The sequence below is a fragment of the Mustela putorius genome, unplaced genomic scaffold (genome assembly GCF_011764305.1).
Source record: "Mustela putorius furo isolate JIRA1106 unplaced genomic scaffold, ASM1176430v1.1 tig00000874_pilon_pilon_pilon, whole genome shotgun sequence".
NCBI classification, from domain to species: domain Eukaryota; kingdom Metazoa; phylum Chordata; class Mammalia; order Carnivora; family Mustelidae; genus Mustela; species Mustela putorius.
Window position 1 is genome coordinate 8,220,069 of NW_025421505.1, and position 23,041 is coordinate 8,243,109.

General features: G+C 39.2%; 1 protein-coding gene across 2 annotated transcripts in view; it reads left to right on the forward strand.

Moving 5' to 3' along the window:
• DNAAF9 (dynein axonemal assembly factor 9) overlaps window positions 1–23,041 on the forward strand; it is a 131,548-nt gene that overhangs the window by 14,960 nt on the left and 93,547 nt on the right. For both annotated transcript variants that reach the window (XM_004772877.3, XM_004772878.3), the window contains exons 2-7: window positions 7,152–7,231; window positions 11,486–11,605; window positions 14,856–14,980; window positions 15,795–15,891; window positions 17,031–17,137; window positions 21,801–21,878. In XM_004772877.3, coding sequence (XP_004772934.1) covers window positions 7,152–7,231; window positions 11,486–11,605; window positions 14,856–14,980; window positions 15,795–15,891; window positions 17,031–17,137; window positions 21,801–21,878 — 607 coding nt within the window. The remainder of the gene's footprint in view (window positions 1–7,151; window positions 7,232–11,485; window positions 11,606–14,855; window positions 14,981–15,794; window positions 15,892–17,030; window positions 17,138–21,800; window positions 21,879–23,041) is intronic.

A 23,041-nucleotide genomic window follows, 5' to 3' on the forward strand; every position in this document is an offset into this window, starting at 1 on the left:
ACTGAATTTACCTTTATTAATTTGACTGGAAAATGAGATACTAATTAGGATAATGTTTTACTCTGGGAAAAGGAAGGTCTTTCTATATTTTATCCGCTTCCACTTTATTTGGCAAAGATACTTGTGGAAAAGAAATGCTTTTCACTCCTATTCTCAGTATTGTCTTGGCTTTCCACAGCAGCAGTTGAGGGAGCTGTTTGTTTCCTGGTCACATGACATAGTCATGCTTTTTGTCACTGGCTGGTTGTTAGTTTGAAAACCAAAGAGCTCTTGGTAACCTTGGCAGTCAGTCTGTCTGCTGTTCATATGGGTTAGGAAATGAGCCAAAGGACCAACTCGATAAAATATTTCTAGTGCAGAGAACGATTATAAGATTGATCTTGTAGTAAACATGAGAGGAGAGGGGCAGATAACCATTTCCCAGGGAAAGGTTTCTTACTTTAATCTTAATCTTCTTGCAATTTCTGTTCTGCCACTTCTAAAACGCTAAATTGCTCCACCCTTACCTTCAACCCCAGATTTTTTTTTTTAAAGATTTTATTTATTTGACAGACAGAGATCACAAGTAGGCAGAGAGGCAGGCAGAGAGAGAGAGAGAGAGGGAAGCAGGCTTCCTGCGGAGCAGAGAGCCCGATGCAGGGCTCGATCCCAGGACCCTGAGATCATGACCTGATCCGAAGGCAGCGGCCCAAACCACTGAGCCACCCAGGCGCCCCAACCCCAGATTTTTATTAAGAAAATGTTCAGCTATGGTGAGTGCTGTGAAGTGTGTAAACCTGGCGATTCACAGACCTGTACCCCTGGGGATAAAAATATATGTTTATAAAAAATAAAAAATAAATAAAATGTTCAAACAATACAGAAAAGGTGAGAGTAGTATGGTGAATACTTGATAACCCACCACTTAGAGTCAGTAATTTTTAATTTTTAACAGTTTTGCCGTTTGTGTTGTCTTTCTTTTCTTTTCTTTTCCTCATTCTGGTTTTCTTTTCCTCATTCTGGTTTTCTGTTAAACCCTTTCCAAGTGAGTTACAGATAGCATGACATTGCTAAGTACTTCCTCTTGTATCTGCTTTAAAAAAGAAAGAACGTTCTAGGTATAAATACAATAACATCTCACTTAAGAAAATTAACAGTAATTCCCCTACTAACGTCAAATACCCAGTTCATACTCAGATTTTTCCAGATGTCTTGTGGATATTTCCCTGTTTTTTTTTTTAAATCAAATTAAGGTTTTTACATTAATTTTATTATTTACTCTCTCACATTAGAAGAGTTCTCCCTCTTTGTTCTTTTTGTTTAACATGGCATTGACTTTTTTAACCTAAATTTTTATTTGTAGTGAAATACCTGTAACAAAATTTACCATCTTAACCATTTTTAAAATATATATATTTTTTACATACATTCATACTGTCGTGCTATAATCCCACTATTCACCCACAGAACTGTTTTCATCCTATAAAACTCTGTACCTAATTTTTTTTTAAGATTTTTATTTATTTGACAGACAGATCACAAGTAGGCAGAGAGGCAGGCAGAGAGAGAGAGAGAGAGAGAGGAGGAGGCAGGCTCCCTGCTGAGCAGAGAGCCCAATGTGAGGCTCGATCCCAGGACCCTGGGATCATGACCTGAGCCGAAGGCAGAGGCTTTAACCACTGAGCCACCCAGGCACCCAAAACTCTGTACCTATTAAACAGTAACCCCACTTCTTTCCCCCAGCCCAATACCACTACTGTAGTTTCTGTCTCTATAAATTTGAATATTGTAGGTATCTCCTAAAAATGGAATCATATGATATTTGTCTTTTGGGTAATGCCTTATTTTTCACTTACTATAATGTCTTCAAGGTTCATCCATCTTTTTTAGCATGCTTCAGAATCTCCTTTCTTTTAAGATTGAATAATCTTGGGGTGCCTGGGTGGCTCAGTGGTTTAGAGCCTCTGCCTTCAGCTCAGGTCATGATCCCAGGGTCCTGGGATCGAGCCCCGTATCGGGGCTCTCTGCTCAGCAAGGAGCCTGCTTCCCTTCCTCTCTCTCTCTGCCTACTTGTGATCTCTGTCAAATAAATAAATAAAATCTTTAAAAAAATGGAATGATCTTCCACTGTATGTTTATTCCACTCTTTGTTTATTCATGTCAGTGATACTTGTTTCTACCTTTAGACTTCAGCAAATAATGCTGCTGTGAGCATGGGTATACAAATGTCTCTTCAAATCCTTGTTTTCGGGTTTTTTTTTTTTTTTAAATATATATATACCCAGAAGTAGAAGTTCTGGATTAAAAAAATAATTCTATTTTAAAAGTTTTCCCTCCCTTTATCCCTCTATTTTTAATTTTTTGAGGAACTGCCATACGGTTTTCCACAGCAGCTACAGTTTTACATTCTCATCAGCAGTGCTCAAAGATTCCTATTTCTCCCGATCCTTGCTTTTTTTTCTCTTTTCTTAATAGTAGCGATCCTAATTTGTGTGGGATTAGTATTTCTTTGTTGTTTTGATTTGCATTTCCCTCATGATTAGTGATGTTAAATGTCTTTTCATGTGCTTATTGCCCATTCATATATCTTCTTTAAAGAAATATGTATTCTAATATTTTGCCTATTTTGAATGGTTTTTTTGGTGTGTGTGTGTATGGTGGAATTATAAGAGTGCTTTATATATTCTGGATATTAGTCTCTTACCAGATACATGATTTACAAATATCTCCTCCCATTCTTTGGTTTGCCTTTTCACTGTTGATCGTGTCCTTCTGTGAATGTAAGTTTTTAATTTTGATAAAGTCTAAGTTGTGTATTTTTTATTCTGTTACCTGTGCTTTTGGTGTCTAGCAATATATCATTGCCAAATCCATTTCATGAAACTTTTCCCATATGTCTTCTAAAAGTTTTTTGCTTTCAGATTTACATTTAGGTTTTTTTTCTCTTTTGAGTTTAATTTTATATATGGTTGTAAAGTTAAGGATCCAAGTTTATTCTTCCTTATCTGGATATACAGTGTTCCCAAAGCCATCTGTTGAAAAATTGTCCTCTCAGGTGCCTGGGTGGCGCAGTTGGTTAAGTGTCTGCCTTCAGCTCAGGTCATGATACCAGGGTCCTGAAATCAAGCCCCACGTTGGGCTCTCTCTGTTCATTGGGGAGCCTGCTTCTCCCTCTCCCTCTGCCTGCCCCTCCCCCTGCTTGTGTGCTCTTTTCTCACTCTCTTTCTCTTCAAATAAATAAATAAAATCTTTTAAAAAGCAACTGTCCTTTCTCAGTGCATGGTTTTGGTGCCCTTATGAAAAATCATTTGACTGTGAGAATATTATAGCCAGTCACAAAAAGAGTTTATTTCGAGCTCTCCATTCCATTCCACTGGTCAAAATGTCTGTCTTTGTGCCAGTACCACCCTGTTTTGATTACCATAGCTTTGTAGTTACTGTTGTAATCAAGAAGTGTGTCCTTCAGCTTTGTCCTTCTTTTTCAATATGGTTTTGAGAATTCTGGGTCCCTTGAGATTTCCTATGAATTTTAGAATGGATATTTCTATTTCTACAAAAAAAAAAAATCATTGGGATTTTGATAGGGATTATGCTGAATCTGGAGATCACTTCCTATAGTATTGACAGTTTAATAATATGAAGGCTTCCAGTACATGAACATGGATATATTTCCATTATTGGTGTCTTCTTTAATTTCCTTTAGAAATATATGAATGATCCAGTTTCTCTGAATCCTCCCTAGCATTTTGGTATTGTCACTTTGTTTGTTACCTTAGCTTTTCTAATGGATGTATAGTGGTATCTCATTGTGGTTTTAATTTGCATTTTCCATGGATAATGATGTAGAACATGTTTTCAGGTATTTATCTGCCATCTCTATATCCTCTTTGAAGAAATGTTTCTTTATGTCTTTTACCCATTTTCTAATTGGATTTTAATTTTTTTACTGTTTTTTTAAGGGTTCTTTATATATTCTACTTTGTCAGATATGTAATATAAATATGTTCTCCCAGTCTGTAGCTTGTCTTCTCATTCTGTGAACAGGGTTTCATTCTTTGAACAAAGCAAAAGCTTACAATTTTGATGAAAGCCAGTTTATTGATTTTTTTTCTTTCATGGATTATACTATTGGTACCAAGTCTAAGAATTTCATTAAATGTTAAGTTCTGAAGATTTTCTTTTGTTATCTTCTAAAGATTTTATAGTTTTGGGACACCTGGGTGGCTCAGTCAGTTGAGCATCTGTCTTCAGCTCAGGTCATGATCCCAGAGTCCTGGAATCGAGCCCCGCATCATCCAGCTCTCTGCTCGGCAGGGAGCCTCCTTCTCCCTCTCCCTCTGCCTGCCTATCTGCCTACTTGTGCTTTCTCTCTGTGTCAAATAAATAAATAAAATCTTAAAAAAAAAACTACAGCTTTTTTATTTTCATATTTAAAATTTTAAATTTGTGATCTATCCTGAGTTCATTTTTGTATAAAAACGAAATTTAGGTTGAGGTTCATGTTTTTGTCTGTGGATACCATTTGCTCCAACACCATTTATTGAAAAGGCTGTCCTTCCATTGTATTGCTTTTGAACCCTTATCAGAAATTAATCAGCTGTGGGGCGCCTGGGTGGCTCAGTGGGTTAGGCCTCTGCCTTCAGCTTGGGTCATGATCCCAGGGTCGTGGGATCGAGCCCCACATCGGGCTCTCTGCTTCGAAGGGAGCCTGCTTCCTCCTCTCTCTCTGCCTGCCTCTTTGTCTACTTGTGAGCTCTGTCTGTCAAATAAATAAAATCTTTAAAAAAAAAAAAAAGAAAGAAAGAAATTAATCAGCTGTATTTGTGTAGGTCTATTTCTGGCAGTTGTTTTGTTCCATTGATATGTGTGTCTGTCTCTTGATCAGTACCACTCAGTCTTGAGTACTTTTAGCTGTATAGTAAGTCTTGACATGAGAGTGATTCCTCTCCCTATTTTTTCTTCTTCCAAAAATGTTTAACTATTCTAGTTCCTTTGCCTTTCCATGTAAGCTTTGGGTTAATCTTATCTATATCTATAGAAAATCTTGCTGGAATTTTGAAGGGACTGTGTTAAACCTTTACATCAATTTAGGAAGAATTGACATCCATACTATCTTGAGTCTTCCAATCCATGGACACACTGTCTCTCCATTTACTTAGATCTTCTTTGATTTCCTTTTTTTTTTAAAAGATTTTATTTAGAGAGAGAGAAAGAGCACATTTGAGCAGGGAGAGAGGGGCAGAGGGGAGGGAAAGGGAGAGAAGCTGCAGCACAATGAGCATGGAGTTTGATGTGGGGCTTGATCTCACCACTCTGAGATCATGACCAGAGTCGAAATCAAGAGTCTGATGCTCAACCATTGAGCTACCCCAGTGCCCCTTCATTGATTTCCTTTATCAGTGTTTTACAGTTTTAGCATGTAAATCCTGTATGTTTTGTTAAATTTGTATTTAAATGGCATTGTGTTTTTAATTTGGTTTCCATGTGTTCATTGCTTTGATACGGAAAAAGAGTTGATTTATATGTGTTGACCTTGCAACATTGTTGAACTCACTTACTAGTTCTAGGATTTTTTTAATAAATTTCATGAGATTCTCTATATAGGCCGTTGTGTCATCTACAGATAAGGATGGTTTTATTTCCTCCTTTTCAGTATGTATGTCTTTTATTTCCTTTTCTTGCCTTATTGCACTAGCTAGAACTTCCGTTATCATGTTGAATAGGAGTGATGAGAGCAGACATTTTTTTCTTGTTCCTCCTTTTAGGGCAAAAGCATTCAGTCTTTCACTGTTAAATATCTTAATTCCTAGTTTTCTGAGTGTTTTTATTGTGACCAAGTGTTGAATTTTATCGAATGATTTTTCTGCATCAATCATATGGTTGTGTCATTTTCTTCTTGAGCCTGTTAATATGATGGATTACATTGACTGATTTACCAATAATGAACCAGCCTTGTATCACTGGGGTAAACCCCTCTTGGTCATGGTGTGTATAATTATTCTTCTGTGTTGTTGAATTTTATTTACTAATATTTTATTAAGGTTTTTAGAGCTATATTCATGATGGATATTGGTTTACAGCTTTCTTTTCTGGGAATACTGTCTTCTGATTTTGATGTTAGGTGGTATATATGAACATTGTAAGGGAAGACAGTGGTAAGTCATGAAATGGATATTTGGGGGAGTGGAAACATCAGAAAGAGTCTGTGAGGGTTGGGGGGAAGATTTCAGGGGAGAGAAATAATGTTGTTTGGCTGAGCACTGTTGTTTGGTTGAGTATAGGGCAGTGTAATTGAGCAACTACAAGCAAGGGATGGGGATGAAGTCTGATTGTCATAGATGGAACAGTTCGTGTAGTCGGTTTGTGGAGGATCTTAGTTAATACTGTTGTGGTAAGGCTGGGTATATGTTGACTGTAGGGAAAAAATTAAATACAGGAGTGTTAGGGAGGGAATAGTGGAGGTGACAGGGAGAGATCTAGCAGAAGTATCAGTCTTAAGTAGGAAATTGAGCATCTTTTTTCTGGGACTGCTGGGAAGGAGGAAGGGTTGGTATGAAGAGCATGGAATCCTTAGAAGTGATATTAATGTCTGGGAGTGCCTTTCCTTATTCTTTTTTGGGAGGAGGGACTATTCACTAAGGCCACAGGAATAAACCTGACCAGAAATGGGAACAAATACCCTTTGCTGATACTCTAACTGGGGGTAGTTGTGATCATGAGTCAGAACTTCACTTAGGTCCTTAAACCAATTTTTTGGTTTTTATTTTTCACTTTTGCTTTTGGCAAACTGATGGAGATCATAGTTAGGGCAAATAAGTGTGGAAACTCTTCTTTGATAATCCTCAAAAATGAGAAGTCACCGGAGAGACTTCTGATCAGCTGCTGAGTCCCAGTCCTGTCTAGCATTGACCATGAGAGGGCCTTTGGTTCCATTCTGTACTGAGCCACTGAGCCACAGACTGTCCAGTTCATAATCAGCAGTTCAGATTTAGGCTTCAGGTAAATTCTGCATAATCTCTTCCAGATAATAGAAGAGAAGGGAGTACTTCCCAGTTCATTTTATATTCTGATATCAAGACCAGGCAAGGACCACTTTCCATCCCTAGTATCATTCCTCATCCTCATGCCTTCATGTACTGACACTCAGGAGCTGATTTCTGTTCTTGTTGCAGCTGCAGCCGACTCCGCAAGGTTCAGAGCATCTTGACCCAGAGCAGCAAGTCTCAACCTGATGGGATCCTCTGCATCCTAGGTCAGTGCTTTTAACAAGGTGGGGCAACTTGGCTTCTGTTCAAGGAAGATATTAATAATAGTATCATTGTGAGATAAGCTTGAGTTAGCGTCCTTCTCCCAGCTCTTTTTCTCTTGAAATCTGTTGCTGTTTCTATGAGGTCAGGTGTCCTATCAGTGGGATAAGGAGGCAGGAGGCAGTACCACAGGGTAGGTACTTTGTACATGTTACCTTATTTCTTCTCACAGCAGCCTTGCAAGGGGACAGCATTGTCTCTTTTTTACAGAGCGGGAGACTGAAACTCTAGAACATGAAACAGACTTGCTCAGGACCAGCGAGTGGCAGAACTGGGCCTTTATTTGTTCTTTAAATTTTTTTATTATGAAAATGCATCATATAATTTAAAAATTAAGACAGTATGCAGATGATAATGAACAGAGCTTCCTAACCATCCCAGGTACCAGTTTCCACTCCCCAGAGATAGCATTGCCAATTGAATCTTTTTTTTTTTTTTAACACAAATAGGAACATTTTATTCATACTGTCATTAACCTAATTTTTAAATTTTCATTTGACAATGTATCTTGGAGATTTTTCTGAACGTCATTTCAGATTGATGTTCTTTATCTCATTTTCATTTATACCCATAGTATTGAGTTATGGAAGTGGAATTGTTAAGCCTGGTGGTTTGTCCATCAACCACCCAAGTTCCTTCCCAGAAACAAAACACTGCTAGGTTCTTTCTTGTCTTTCCTCACATATTCCATGCATGATTTTGTGTTTTCACTTAACAGCACTTGCATTTAAGCTTGTGAGAGGCAGTGTGCAGAGTTTTTAACATATGCTCTGGAGCTAGACAGGTTTTGGGTTTGAATCCTGATTCCACTACTCAGCTCAGAGGTTGGTGGGTCTCCAGAATAACCCAGTTATGGTGTAATAACCAAACTATGGAAAGAGCCCAGATGTCCATCGACAGTGGATAAAGAAGATGTGGTATATATATCCAATGGAATACAACTCAGCCATCCTAAAAAATGAAATCTTGCCATTTGAAGCGATGCAGATAGAACCAAAGGGTATTATGCTAAGTGAAATAAGTCAATCAGAGAAAGACAATTATCGTATCTCAGAATTCATATGTGGAATCTAAGAAACAAAACAGGATCATAGGGAAAGTGAGGGAAATATAAAATGATATGAAATCAGAGAGGGAGACAAACCATAAGAGACTCTTAATCATAGGAAACAAACTGAGGGATGCTAGATGATGGACATTAAGGAGGGCATGTGAGGGCGCCTGGGTGGTTCAGTGGGTTAAGCCGCTGCCTTCGGCTCGGGTCATGATCTCAGGGTCCTGGGATCGAGTCCTGCATTGGGCTCTCTGCTCAGCAGGGAGCCTGCTTCCTCCTCTCTATCTCTGCCTGCCTCTCTGCCTACTTGTAATCTCTCTCTGTCAAATAAATAAATAAAATCTTTAAAAAAAAAAAAAAGGAGGGCATGTGATATAATGAACACTGGGTATTATATAAATGATTGATGAATCACTGAACTCTACCTCTGAAACTCATACACTATATATTAATTGGATTAAAATAAAAATTAAAATGAATAGCAGCTGATGCCAGCAGAGAAGAATGCATCTTGACCATATACACTCAACACACACACACACACTCACACTCACACACTCCTGCAGAAGCCCTCTTTGAAATTTAAATGGTAGTTAGGGGAGAAAATAAAGGGCAGAACCTTAAAAATTGCCGAAGTTTCAAATTTAAAAAACTGAACAATAACTTTACTGAGCTTACTTGGGAAAATGTGATCAAGTTTTCTGCTTTTAGAAGGAAATATGGATTTATGGTAGAAATTACTTTTTTTTTTTGTTAAATAAAGTTGTATTTTACCTAAAAACAGAACAAAACAAAACCACAGCTATGGTGGACCTGGAATTCCCACCAAAGGTTTCAAATGTTTAAACTGGATTTAAAGAATCCATTCATTGGATTATCTCTCTAGCTATAACCCTCAGAAGAGTGGAGGCTGTCTTTGCCATGAATTTACCTATGAATAAAAGCATCTGTTCATTACTGTACTTATGCTGTCATTTCAGTTGGCTTCTGTGTCCCTTCCTTTGACATATGTTCCCCCCTCCACCTACTGCAATCAAAGTTTAGCACTTGTTTAGCACTTCTGTACTTTCTGGCACTATAAGATACTCTAGGCTTATTTTGTTTTATTTTAAGATTTTATTTATTTATTTGACAGACAGAGATCACAAGTAGGCAGAGAGGCAGGCAGAGAGAGAGAGAAAGGGAAGCAGACTCTTTGCTGAGCAGAGAGCCCCATGAGGGGCTCCATCCCAGAACCTGGGATCATGACCTGAGCTGAAGGCAGAGGCTTTAGCCCACTGAGCCACCCAGGCGCCCCTAGGCTTATTTTATAGATTTCCTGCTCCAGTCCTAGAATCAGCCATTTCGCCAAGGAGTGCTGGGGTTCCTTTAACCGGAGAATGGTATTAGAAACTAGGATCTGGGGGTGTCTGGGTGGCTCAGTGGGTTGAGCCTCTGCCTTCAGTTTAGGTCATGATTCCAGGGTCCTGGGATTGAGCCCCATATCAGGCTCTCTGCTTGGAGGGGGAGCCTGCTTCCCTCTCTCTCTCTGCCTGCCTCTCTGCCTATTTGTAATCTCTCCCTCTCTCTTTCTTTTTCTCGCTCCCTCTCTGTCAAATAAACAAATCTTAAAAAAAAAAAAAAGAAAGAAAAGAAACCAGGATCTGGGCATTGGATACACTCTTGTTACTACTGGAATGTCAAATGCTTCTAGACTAGGGGGCAGCGGACAGCTGACAGTTTGTGTGTACATTACCTGTAATTGTTATGTAACCATCTGTATCTATATTAAGCTATACATGAATTCAGATTAATGTCTCCAGCCTACCCACTTACTACATAGATTATTCTAATTTCCCCCTTTTGCTTATCTGTAAACTTCTACTTCACCACTAGGGAACTTGGTACCCATCATTCAGTTTACTTGTTTAATTCCAATATACATGTATAACAGTATCAGAATTGTTAACCTGTAATACCCTTATGAGAAACAACTTTGTCAGCTAAAGCATTGTGCCTACATAGAGTTTCTTTTGCCTTTAATTTGACCTGGTCAGTCTTTTTCATGTCAGCAGTTTATGTGGCCAGAACCCTTAGAAGTGGACGTGCTGAGGCTAGGTCTGCCTAGTCTGTTTATTTTTAACTTTCTAGCCCTTTAAAGTTTGGGTCTTAGATAGGCCAGTCCATTCTGGCTTTTGATTCTTTTTCACCCCTCCCTTCACTGAAGTGTTGAATGGGATAGAACAGGGCTGTGCTACTTTGATCTCAGCTCAGAAGGGAGTTCTTTTATATTAGAAGTCCTCTGTCACAGGTAATCCCTGGGCCCCTCTGGTCTAAATGACCATTACTTTTTTTCACTTGTCTCAGTGACCATTGCCAGCCCTCTTTCCCAGGCTCTAGCCATATTTCTATTCTTGGTGTGCTTTCTGCTCCAACTCCTTCCTCAGCCTCATGTAGACAGCTACCACTGTCTATCTGCCCGTGACATGCTCAGAGATACTCAGCAACCAGGTAGTACCGATGCCCATGCCACTGAAAGGCAGTAGTGAAGGTGTATTGTTTAAATTTTTTTTGTCTCTGACCCAGCTCCACTAGACTGTAAACTTTATGGGGGCCATTTGCAGGCATGTTTATCACACAATCCAGCATCCAGCACAATGATGGTCCTTGAGCTTAATAAATATTTGTGAAATGATGGGTGTGTGTAGTTCCATTCACTTGTACTCTTTTTCACTTTGAGTTCTTTCAAACTACCTTAAATTGCCTTTATTTGATTCCTGAAGTTTGGATAAATCTCTCTTTGAGAAGTGAATATTTTTAATCCTGTATTCCTATTCTAACTGAAAAGTATCCCAAAATCTTTAACCAGCTGTGGCAGGACCCAGACCATATTTTCTGCTTCTTTCTATAGTGAAAAATTTGCTTTTTGGAAATTAATAGCTTCAATAATGTGTACTATTTAATTGTCTAAACTAGATGGATCTTGAAAACCAAGGAAGAGTACTTGATGCTTCTTTCACAGAGTTGCTAATTTGGTTACTGGCACAAAATTGATGTGAGCTTCTGCCTTTAGCCTAACCCTGTGGATTTTGCTGAGCAGGGGCAATTTATGGGGGCTCATTTGTGTCCCATAGTACAGCTGATCAGAGCCTTCTTTGCTTTGCAGGAATCGATAGCAGGTACAATGAAGGCTGCAGAGAGCTGGCAAATTACCTTCTCTTTGGTTTGTACAATCAGAATACATGTGATTTTGAGAAAACAGGATTTTCTGAAGAAGTTCTAGATGGTAAGTATATATAGTATTAAGTAGTATGCTCCTGTTAGTAACCTACTGGTTGATATAAGACTAATGACAAGTAGTTTTCAGAATATGTTTACTGGCTAAATCAGCTTTAGAGGGAAATGTGCATATCAGTTTGGTTTTATATCTTCTTGGCAAGGTTCTAGGTTTCCTCTGAATTGCCCACTGCCTTTACGTGCTGGGAGGTTCAGATTATGTGCTGTTGTCCTGTGAAAGCGCATTCAGTTGTGGGTCACGGATGAGCCTGCAGGCTACTCCTACAAGGAAGATTTCATGTGGATCTTCAGCTTAGGAACAAAGGCTCTTTGTCCAGTTCTGTCTTTGGGAATTGTTTTCTGTGTGACTTTAATTCATGACGATGCCCACGATTACAATGGAGGCTTTCTGCTTACATTCCCCTTTCTTTAGCTCTGAGACACTCTCCCTGTGTTGATGCTATTGTGGGCTGATGCCCAGGAGCTGTCTCTGATATCGCATACTGAGCATCATGACTTGTCTGCCAGATGGATCAGGACACACAGGAATAGACAAATCAAACTGGACAAGAGACAGGCAGCTCTTGTGAAGCAGCTAGGGAGTGCATAAAGGCTAACATCTGAATACTGATACTGATATTGAAGTCATCTTGCAGTGGATGTAGTGCAATGGTTTTAAAGTGGGGGCAGTTTTATTCCCTGAGATATTGCATTTGGCAATATCTGAAGACATTTTTGATTGTCACAACTGGGCATAGTGGCTACTAGACATCTACAGTGCATCCAGACAGCCCCCCACAACAAAAAATGAGCTGGTCTTCTAAACTACCAGTAGTTCTAAGTTTAAGGAGCCCTGGTCTGCTGGGATGTGAAAATTCTTCTGTGGTAAAATCCTTAATAGTGTTATCCTTGTAGATTGATTAAAGATTTTCTTTTTATTAGGAAATGCAGAAGGAGTAGGTTGCAGTTAGAACTTTCATTAAATTTCTTTCAATTTCAAATTTACTTTCAGGTTTTGGTTTTTATTAAAAATGCTTCTTTATGCAGGGCCTCTGAGTCAGTTAAGTATCTGTCTTTGGCTCAGGTCATGATCCCAGCATCGGGGGATTAAGTCCTGCATTGGCCTCCCTGCTCAGCAGGGAGCCTGCTCCTCCCTCTCCCATTCCCCCTGCTTGTGCTCTATCTCTCAAGTAAATAAATAAAAAAATATATATATATATTTTATGCTTCTTTATGCTGTACAGCATCTACTGGTTTAGAAAGAATTCATCTTGGGGTGCTTGGGTGCCTTAGTCAGTTAAGGGTCAGACTGTTGATCTAAGCTCGAGGTTTGATCTCAGAGTTGTAAGCTGGAGCCCTGCATTGGTCTCCATGCTGGGCATGGAGCCTACTTAAAAAAAAAAAAAAAAAGAATTCATCTTGGCAGCCATTTAGAATTATAAAAAGACAGATGCTCATACCAGCCACACATTTCACTGCAGCCAAAGTTGCTAAGGATATTGTAGTCCTGAAATTAAGGAAATAGTTTAAATCCTCAAAGGTGTGCCTTTTTCACTTATGCTTATAATTGTCTTTATCCTGCCATCTGGCACAATGGGTACTTATAAAATGAGCATTTTCTTTGACTGATTTAATATATCATTAATGAATTAAAAATGAGTTAGTAAATTCATATTTTTAAATTCAAGTAGTTGGCAAACTGTGATCACTGGATTTATGCATCTACATTTTGATCTCTATAGGAGAGGAAAAGAGGCCAACATGAAGAATTTATTTTTTAAAAACACTTTTAAAATAGTTTGCATATTCATCCAGTTTTCTTACACTTTCATCTTTTACTGTTAATTTTGTTCAGAGCAATGACATCAGAGTCCTATGAGATTCTGAGTAGAACAGTAGTTGTTGCATTATTTCTTTTACTGAACCCTAATTCTTTGTGGAGTATTACACATTAGCGTAAAGTACAGTCTACACAGGAAGCCCCCTCAGCCTCTCCATGTGACTTTAAACTCTAACTCCTCAGAAGGCAATCTACAGGTGATTCGGGGCAAGGCCCTTAGAAGGCCTTTATGAAGAAAACCAGCAGGATGAGAGGTGATCTCTGTCCCATCCTTTGCCACCTTTTGATTCTAGTGATTAACTGAGAGTCATCAATGAATAGGCTGCCCTATACTATGTTCCCTAGAACACCTGGTTCTGACCAGGTGTGGGGCACAGAGTGATTTTTGAAAAACTGAAGGTCAGCATCATGGAGCTTTATTTCAAGAGGCGTGGTCAGCTGCTGTCGGTATTCATTGGGCCTAGGTTTTTGTAGAGTATAGGCTGTCACTTTGTATTACTGTGTTGGCATTGCCCTAAACCTGCTGTTTCAGATGCCCCCTTGCTCCTCTCACTTCCAGCCATCCTCCTCTAGCAACTTCCCTAGCACTATCTTGTTAGTTGCCTGTGGTGGCTCTGCTTTCTCAGAAGCTAGGCAGTGGAGCTCTGCTCTTTTTCTGGAAGTATGATTGCTTTCTTTCTCAATCCTCAAACTGCTTTAGTATTCCTGCCCCATTCCAGGACTCTTGTTAACTTACCTAAGTTTATTTGCACACTTGGGATTGTTTTATTTATTTGACCCACCAACATCCATGTTTTTTTCTTGAGTCTGTGAGCTGCTGATCTATTTATAGAAGCCTGTCCTCTTGCCTCTACTTCCTTCCTCCCAGCCTTTCCTGGGAGGAAAGAGTTCACCCTCATACACAGTAACCCTTCCCACAGCTGAATAGTGATGTCCTCAGGCCCATGATTACACTGAGTCAACAGCCAAGAACTTTAGACATGCCTACAGAAGAATGTTACCAGTGGTATTCCATGCTATTTCTTGCCTCAGTGGCTTTAGGCTATGGAGTTTTCATTTGGTATTTATCTCTGTAGCAAAGTACACACCCAAGTCTGGTACCACAGATTTGATGGTGTTGAACTTTACAAAAGCAGAACATCCTGAAAGCTGTTCTTTTGACTTATTCTGTGCCTTCATTGTCCTAACCAGAGGGCCACAGTGATGAGAGCATTGCACAGGAACTAGAAAGTCCTTGCTGCCCACACGAGTTACACAGTCACTTTGAGTCACGTTGCCTAGTTATAAAGAACTTTTCAGTTTGGAGTTTTCTTACATTGTCTCTGAAATAGTTTTAATGGTATTATTAATGATGTGAACAGTAAATGTGTAAAGGAGATGACTTTGACAGTGTTGTGATTTAATTTTGTTTTTCTTTCAGATGTAATTATATTGATTAAATCAGATAGTGTCCATCTGTACTGTAATCCTGTCAACTATCGCTATCTCTTACCCTATGTGGCACATTGGAGAAATCTGCATTTCCACTGTATGACGGAAAATGAGGTAAGAAGGGAAGATAGAATAGGCACTCAGAGACATTCTGAGGATACTCTTTCAGAAAAGTATAGATCTAGAATAGGAGGTCCCTTAAAAAGATCAAATTGTAGGATGTCATCACACAAAAAAGTTACTTGTTTTAGTGGAAATTTTCATAATTCATTATGAGGCTACCTTATAGTTAAATTATATGCCTGACAGACAAAAGGGACTCTTCAATTGGGACCTAGTCGTAGCTTCCTGTCCTGCTTGTTTATCACCAGTCTGTACCCATTCTCTTAGGGGACTGGTGCCATGGACTGCCTCAGGAGAGTTTGATAAGCTTTTGTAACATTTCTATATTTGGATTTTTTGGTATTTGTTTCCTTTTGGGTTCTTTTCAAGGGTTTGGCTGGAAATCAAATCAGGACTTGAGATTTAGGATTTCATGGAAATGGTGACCTAATATGGGTCAAAAACCCTTCTTTTCTTTTTTTTAAGTTCAGGGTATTTACTCTCAATCCTAAATGATCACTAACATAACACAACAGACTTATGATCAAATAAGAAAAATAAAGTAAAATTATAAAAAATACCGATATACAGTTGCCCCTTGAACAACATGTGAGCTTCTGGGGAATTTTTGAGGCAAGTTTCAGCTCTTGCATTCAGGTATCTGACCAGGAAACACAAAACTTGGGCTTTGGAAACACCCTCTTGGGTGCAGTCCTCTATAATAATGTCATTTGAGATAACTCTGATTGATAAAATATCAAGAAAATAGGGGATTTTGTATGATGTCTCCTCAGAACCTATTTTTCCCCTCAATTTCCCTCTTCAGTATGAAGATGAGGAAGCTGCAGAAGAATTTAAAATTGCCAGCTTTGTGGACATGGTTCGAGATTGTAGTAGAATTGGCATTCCTTACAGCTCCCAAGGTCAGTGTCTGACAGCAAGCCATATTAGAACCTTGCTTGGATGATGTGTGAATCCCAGCATTTCTACTGCTCCCTCCTTCCATTGGAGGCATTCAGCTGGGAAACCCATTGATCTATTTTCATTAAAGGCAGAGAATCAAGCACAATGAAATTTGGGGATTTTTCTGTGCAAGCTGGTACTCATAACTGAAATTTCTATGACAACACAGCAGGCCATCTAGTCAGATAGAAAAATTGATAAAGGTATTTACCACAGTTGCCTTCTAGCTGTGCCACTTACTTGTACGGAGAGTATAGCTGTGGAGGCTCCTGGTATAAGAAATAGTAATTCAGGCAGCTGTTAAAAATATGCTGACAGTGAGGCTCAAAAATGATGTGTAGGGGTGCCTGGCTGGCTCAGTTGGTTAAGTAAGTGCCTTCAGCTCAGGTCCTGATCCTGGAGTTCCAGGATCGAGTCCCACATCAGGCTCCCTGCTCAGCAGGAAGTCTCCTTCTCCCACTAACCTCTCACCTCTCATGTTCTCTCTCTCTCATTCTCTCTCTCTCAAATAAATAAATAAAATATTTTTTTTAAAAATGTGTAAAAATAAAGGAAAATAATCAACAAGTTTAGCAGTGCTATATCTTATTTTTTAAAAACTTTGTGCATTAGAGCTATTGCTATAAGAAAGAAAAATTTTTGTTCTAATTTTAGTATATGTGCTGCTGAAGCAAGCACAGAAAGAAAAATTTTTGATTTGGTAATTTTCCCTTGAGGAAGTTGATTGGCTATGTTTCTTAAGGGGGGAGAGCCAAGTTTGAGTCTGTTAATAATTATATCCACTAAATGATACAAGTCAGATGTAATAGGCCACTATTTATTTACTAACTTAACTTCTCACTTAGGAAACCAGAATGTGAAAATATGCTATAGAGAAATCTGAATTTCTGTAACTTGTTATGGTTTGAATTTTCTTGGACTTTCATTTTGTATTTCTAGTTTTAATATCTAACCATGTTATCTGTTTCACTTTTATTTTGCTAAATGTGGCTGGGGTGAATTTGAGAGAGGTGATGCCTGTCTAACCACATTAGATCAGGTTTAGACTATTATATCCAGGATAGTATTTGATACATGTTGTTTTATTTGATTCCTCTAGGTCACTTGCAGATATTTGATATGTTTGTAGTAGAGAAATGGCCAATTGTACAGGCCTTTGCACTTGAGGGCATTGGAGGGGATGGATTTTTTACCATGAAATACGAGGTATGTATGAAAGGCAGTATGCCTGGCTTTTGTCTGCCACCTGCTGTTTTTATTAAGGGCCCCCACAATGTGAGTGGGCATCATTATAACACTGAAAAGCTAGCAGTGATCTCTCAAGAGCATGGAACAAGTTAAAAAACTTGAAATGGAAAATAGATGCTATGCAAAGCTAGTCCCTAAACTAAACTCCTTTGTCCTTTCTTCTAGGAGTTTCTCTCTGTCTTCCTTTCTCTTTTCCCCCTTCTGAGTCCATTGTTCTTCCAGTCTACTCCTGTAGCACCTTAAGCTGATTCCTCTTGTAGCTTTCTTTGTCCTATGTTATACATTTTTCACACACCCCTACTCGTGTTCCCGCCCACCCCTGGTCTCTGGATAGGAAGCTCCTTGAAAACAAAAAACAGCTTTTTCATTGTTGTTGTTTGTATCTCAGAAATTCATATAATTTGAGAACTATTCAAGAGCAATGAAAAGCACAGTGCAGAATTTTGTATAAGTACAGCATACTAGAGGAATAAGAAGGTTATCTTTTGCATTCCAAACAGTATCTTTTATCTCAGTATTCCTTCTGTCTAGGAGATGACCCATAAATATTTGTTGAGTGAATTAATGAATGAGTCTGGGAGAGGGGGGTCACCCTCTCCCTTACATATTAAGGAGGGTACATATTAAGGAGGATGGCCTGGTAGGTTAGCAGTATCACCGTAGGCATCTCCCAATGAGATGACCTGCTCCCAGTACAAACAGAGAATGAGCGTCGACATGCTCAAAATGGAAACATACTATTAGGCATAGAATAGGAAGGATGGCCCAGGGCTAATTACTGCCCCTCCTTCCGAGAAGTAGCAGTGTCCCTTGGAAGTAAATGGATTCTTGCCTGGTAAACCCTGTAATGTGGAAGGAACATGGGATGTGGGGTTGAAAAGAAGCACACCACTTGGACTCCACTGTTCCTGCTCCAAAACTGTAGTATTCTCACATTGACTGTAAGTAACAGAACTTTAAAAGGCTGTGAGAGCTGCCCCTGCTAAGAAGTAATACTCTCTTATTTATTTATTTAAGATTTATTTATTTAAGAGAGAGAGTGTGGGTGAGCACGAGTGGGGGAGGGGAGAGGAGGAGACTCCCTCCTGAATGCAGAGTCTGACACAGGGTTCCATCTCACCACCCACGAGATCATAACCTGAGCCAAAACCAAGAATCAGACATTCAGCAAACTGAGCCACCCAGATGCCTCAGTGCTCTCTAATTTAGAAGAGTAGGGGTTTTGGGGCACCTGGGTGGCTTAGTTAAGCATTTGGCTCTTGATCTTAGCTCAGGTCTTGATCTTAGGGTCTTGAGTTCAGGCCCCACATTGGGCTCCACACTAGACTCTGTGCTGGGTGTGGGCGCTACTTTGGGGGGGGAAAAAAAAAAGCAATACACAAGGGGGCTGCAGGGTTCATACAGACCAAATGAGGCAGCCTTTCGGACTCATGCCTTAAGGCGCATTACACTGTACAGACACATCCAAAAGGAACAACATTCCTTTCCCTTCTTTGAGTAGGCTCCATGCTTAGCATAGGCCTTGAACTCATCACCCTGGGGTCAAGAATCTCAGGCTCTACTGACTGATCTACCCAGGTAGCCCAACAAAATCCCTCCCAAAAAACTTTATAGGATAATACAGATCTTTCCTGTAGGGTGGTGTTCAATGGGGTGGAGTGGGCAGTGAGGAGGAAACTTAACAATTCACACAGTGAGAACTATAAGCCTTCTCTCAAGATCCCTTTCACTAGATCCTGCTTTTCTTTGTAGCTGCTAATTGTCATTCTCTCAAATACTTTCCTTTTGTTTCCCCCTCATTCTCCCCCGACCCGGTTCCCTTCCTTACCAGCCTTTAGGGTATGGAATAGTACTCCACTCTGAGTCACACACCAGAGACCTGATAACTCTGAGCCAGAAAGACTCTTGAGTCTTTTGAAGGCCAAGAGAAGAACTACAGACACTTAAAACTTAAATTTTAAAAATTCTGTTTTATTGTATGTCTATACCCAGAAGAAAGTCGTTAACCCAGAGTCTGCTTTGTCTTGGATGTACTCGGTACCAACACAAGAAAGAAAACCAGACCCACATAAGCTTTTACCTGGCATTTAGGTTGAGCCAAACTGAATTACACATATAGAGAATTCTTTCTGAGAAGCAGCACAGGGAAGGTCCTCTGATAGAGCTTACCCTGCCTCCAGCTTCCTCCTTCTTAACTCTCCAGTTTCTGGAATTGTCACCTAGTAATGTAAATTTACATCAACTAGCTTCTCAAGGAGAGGATTCTATACGCAAACTTCTGAATAATGAGAGTAACCATTCATTTACCTTTTTATGTGCAAACATAAGCTCTTTATAATGAAAGGTGGAATAAGACTTATGAAAATATTCAATAAGATTTAAGAAAGAGACCATAGCATATTTGATGCAGAGATAGATCATTATGCTTTTTAAAAAGATTTTCTCTAAGAAAAATAGAATAAAAAATGAGGAAATGTCTCTTTTATACCTTTTAAGAATGGAGTTTGTAAAGAGAGAAATGAGATATGGTACGCAGAGCACACAAAATTAAAAAGGGAGATGTCGTAAGGAAATACTATGTTTCAAAATTATTAGTAAAATTAAGGTTTATGTTTAAAATTAGAAATCAGGGGCACCTGGGTGCTCAGTGGGTTAAAGCCTCTGCCTTCAGCTCAGGTCATGATCCCAGGGTCCTGGGATCGAGCCCCGCATGGGGCTCTCTGCTCTGTGGGGAGCCTGCTTCCTCCTCTCTCTCTGCCTGCTTGTGATCTCTGTCTGTCAAATTAAAAAAAAAAATTATAAAAAAAAATAAAATAAAATTAGAAATCAGATTCCTTCAAAAAATTAAATCAGTTGATACTTGAAAAGCTGTTTCAGAATACAGAGGAAGGAGCCAAATATATTAACTCAGTCTTTTGGAATTTTATTTTATTTTATTAAAGATTTTATTTATTTATTTGAGAGAGGAAGTGAGAGAGAGCATGAGCGAGGAGAAGGTCAGAGGGAGAAGCAGACTCCCCGTGGAGCTGGGAGCCCGATGCGGGACTTGATCCCGGGACTCCGGGACCATGACCTGAGCCCAAAGCAGTCGTCCAACCAACTGAGCCACCCAGGCGTCCCTGGAATTTTAAATACAAGGGAGTAGAGATCCTGAATAACTGCCTCCTGCCTTTCTGCTCTTCCTAAAATAATTTCTAGTAGTTGACAAGCTATACTGAGAGCATAAAGCTTCCAATATTTGGAAATAAAAACAAGCAACCAAAGATCACTAGACATTTGATTAAATGCCTGTAACTTGAAAGGAAAAGATCAAGATTAAAAAAAAAGAAAGATGGATTGGATAAATCCCAAAGGTAATTAAGATATAGAGCAAAACTTAAGGCACAAAATTTTCATTAGGAAGCCCAGACAAGGAAGATTGGATGACTATAGAACAAGCATTATGTGGTGATAAATTAACATAAAGAAAATAAGAGCTCTGGGAAATTATAATTGATTAAACTAATAGAGGGGTTGGGAAGTAAAGTTAGGAAATTCTCTAAAAATATAAAATTAAAAAATCAAGGAGATAGAAAATATGAGGAAAAAAAGTTAAAAGACATAGTGAACTGATCCAAGAAGTCTGATAGCCAGCAAGTGAGAGTTACAGAAATACAGAGCAGAAATATCAGAAGGGAGAAAATTTTTTAAAAAGAAACATTTTGAGTGATTAAAAAGAATAAAAACTTTTAAATTAAATGACTTAGCAAGTATAAAAGGAAAGGAAAAAGCCTTAAGTCTACCTATGCCTTTTTCGAACAGTAAGGATGAAAGATCACAAAAAGCTTCCAGGAAGAAAAAATAAGTCACCTACATAAGACAATAGGAACCAGGTTTCTTTCCTTCCCACCACAACTCAACGTAGCCAAACCAAAAGAACAAACAAAAAACAAAATATGTGAAGCAATGGTTTTCAAGACAGTAGACGTCATACAATGAAAAATAGTGATTCCCTGAGAGAAATAGCCAAGGTCAGCCTTGTGATTACTCTAGCTTACTACTTTGAGAAAATTTCCAGGCCTACAGCATGGGGTGGAGGGATACCCAGGTGGATCCCAGTGTATTTTCTAAGTCGAGAATATGCAGTGGAGTCTGTTGAGAGCAGGGCTGCCAGAGTACTAAAAAGGAAACTGCCCAGAGAGAACCTTGACGATCTGCCAAGATTCCCCTGTTCTCCCCCATCCTAAGTATTCAGCAGAAGTGTCAGTGCATTCATGTGTCAGGTAACTACCAAGGGCAGAGTTTAAAAAAAATCTGAAAAGTAATCAGGAACAGTGCCTGATACATGCTAAGGGTTGAGAACAGTTCCTGTTCCCACCAGTTAGATTGAAAAAACGTAATTCAAAGAGCATTGAGTAGAGACCTCAGAAGGATATTCAAAATATGTACCAAAGTTTCTGTAAAGATAGTTTCCTTGAATGGGACAGCACTTATTAATATGTATTGGTTCTAATATAATTGATAAGATTTTGATTTATTATTCTAATCATTGAGTTTTCACCAAGATAGTAATTTATGATACTTCTGATTGTCGTAGTGATATTGACTCATTTATTTCAATGTTTTTACCCTTATGTTGCAGTTGCAGGATGTGAGTTTGAGTCTATGGAATGTCTACAGCAAGATGGATCCTATGTCTCTGGAGAGTTTGCTTTCAGAAGTAAGAAGCCAAATTGTATTTAACGTGTATGTTAGAGCCAGCTCAGTTATCTACTAACGCTATTTAACTTGAAAAAATGCAAGATATGTTTTTGTTTGAACACTTCTTCCCTGATTGTTATCTTGAACTCCTGAGGAGGGGGAAGTGGAAGGAGGAAAAGTGATAGTGCCTCTTTCACTCTGAGGAAACCTTACCTGAGGCAAGACCCAGGCTGCCTCCTAGGGTTGACATTTTCACCTAAAAACGTTTGGTTGGGCTGGGCTTCAAAAAAACAACACAGATGGTGTCTTTTTGCACTCTTTCCCTGAGATGAAATGATTAAAAAGATGGGGTTTGGCTTAAAACAATCACAGAATTAGAGCAAAGGTCAGCAAGCGTAGGCTTTGTGTGCCCTCCTCTGTTAGAACTGTGTTAGAACTACTCCGTGGTGCCATTGTAGCCCAAGAGCAACGGTGGACAATGCTTAAATGCATGGGTGTGTCTGTGTTCCAAGGAAGCTTTATTTACAAAGATATGTGGCCTGCCCACAAGCTAGAACTTGCTGACTCCTGGATTAGAGGATCAACCTTTAATGTCTGAACTTGGAAGAAAGCATTAAGTTGGGGGGAGCAATTTCCAGTGAGGAGCAACAGATAAAACTGAGGCTACCGGAACAGGTACTGTGATTAAGCAGCTCAGTGGTGTCTCTCAGTGACCATAGCTAGGTATGCATGGAAAAAGAACAGTGTGTAGCCTTTTAATGAAGTTAGTTATGATACTAAAACCCAACAAAAGTAACAAAAACGGAAACTGCAGACTAGTCTTACTTGTCAGTGTTAATGCCTGTATTTTTTTCCAAAGATCATTTATTTATTTATTTACTTATTTATTTGAGAGAGTTGAAGTGAGAAACAGTGCACCAGCAGAGGGGGAGAGGGGCAGCGAGAGAGGGAGAAGCAGACTCCCACTGAGCAGGGAGCCCAATGTGGGGCTCGATGCCAGCACCCTGGGATCATGATCTGAGCTGAAGACCAATGCTTAATTGACTGAGCCACCCAGGCATCCCTTTAATGCCTGTATTTTAAGTAAAATATTAGCAAGTAGAATGTAGTATCTTGTTAGAATATTCTCTGACAAAGTGGAGTTAATAAGGGTGCAATATTTAGGTTATTTATTTATTTATT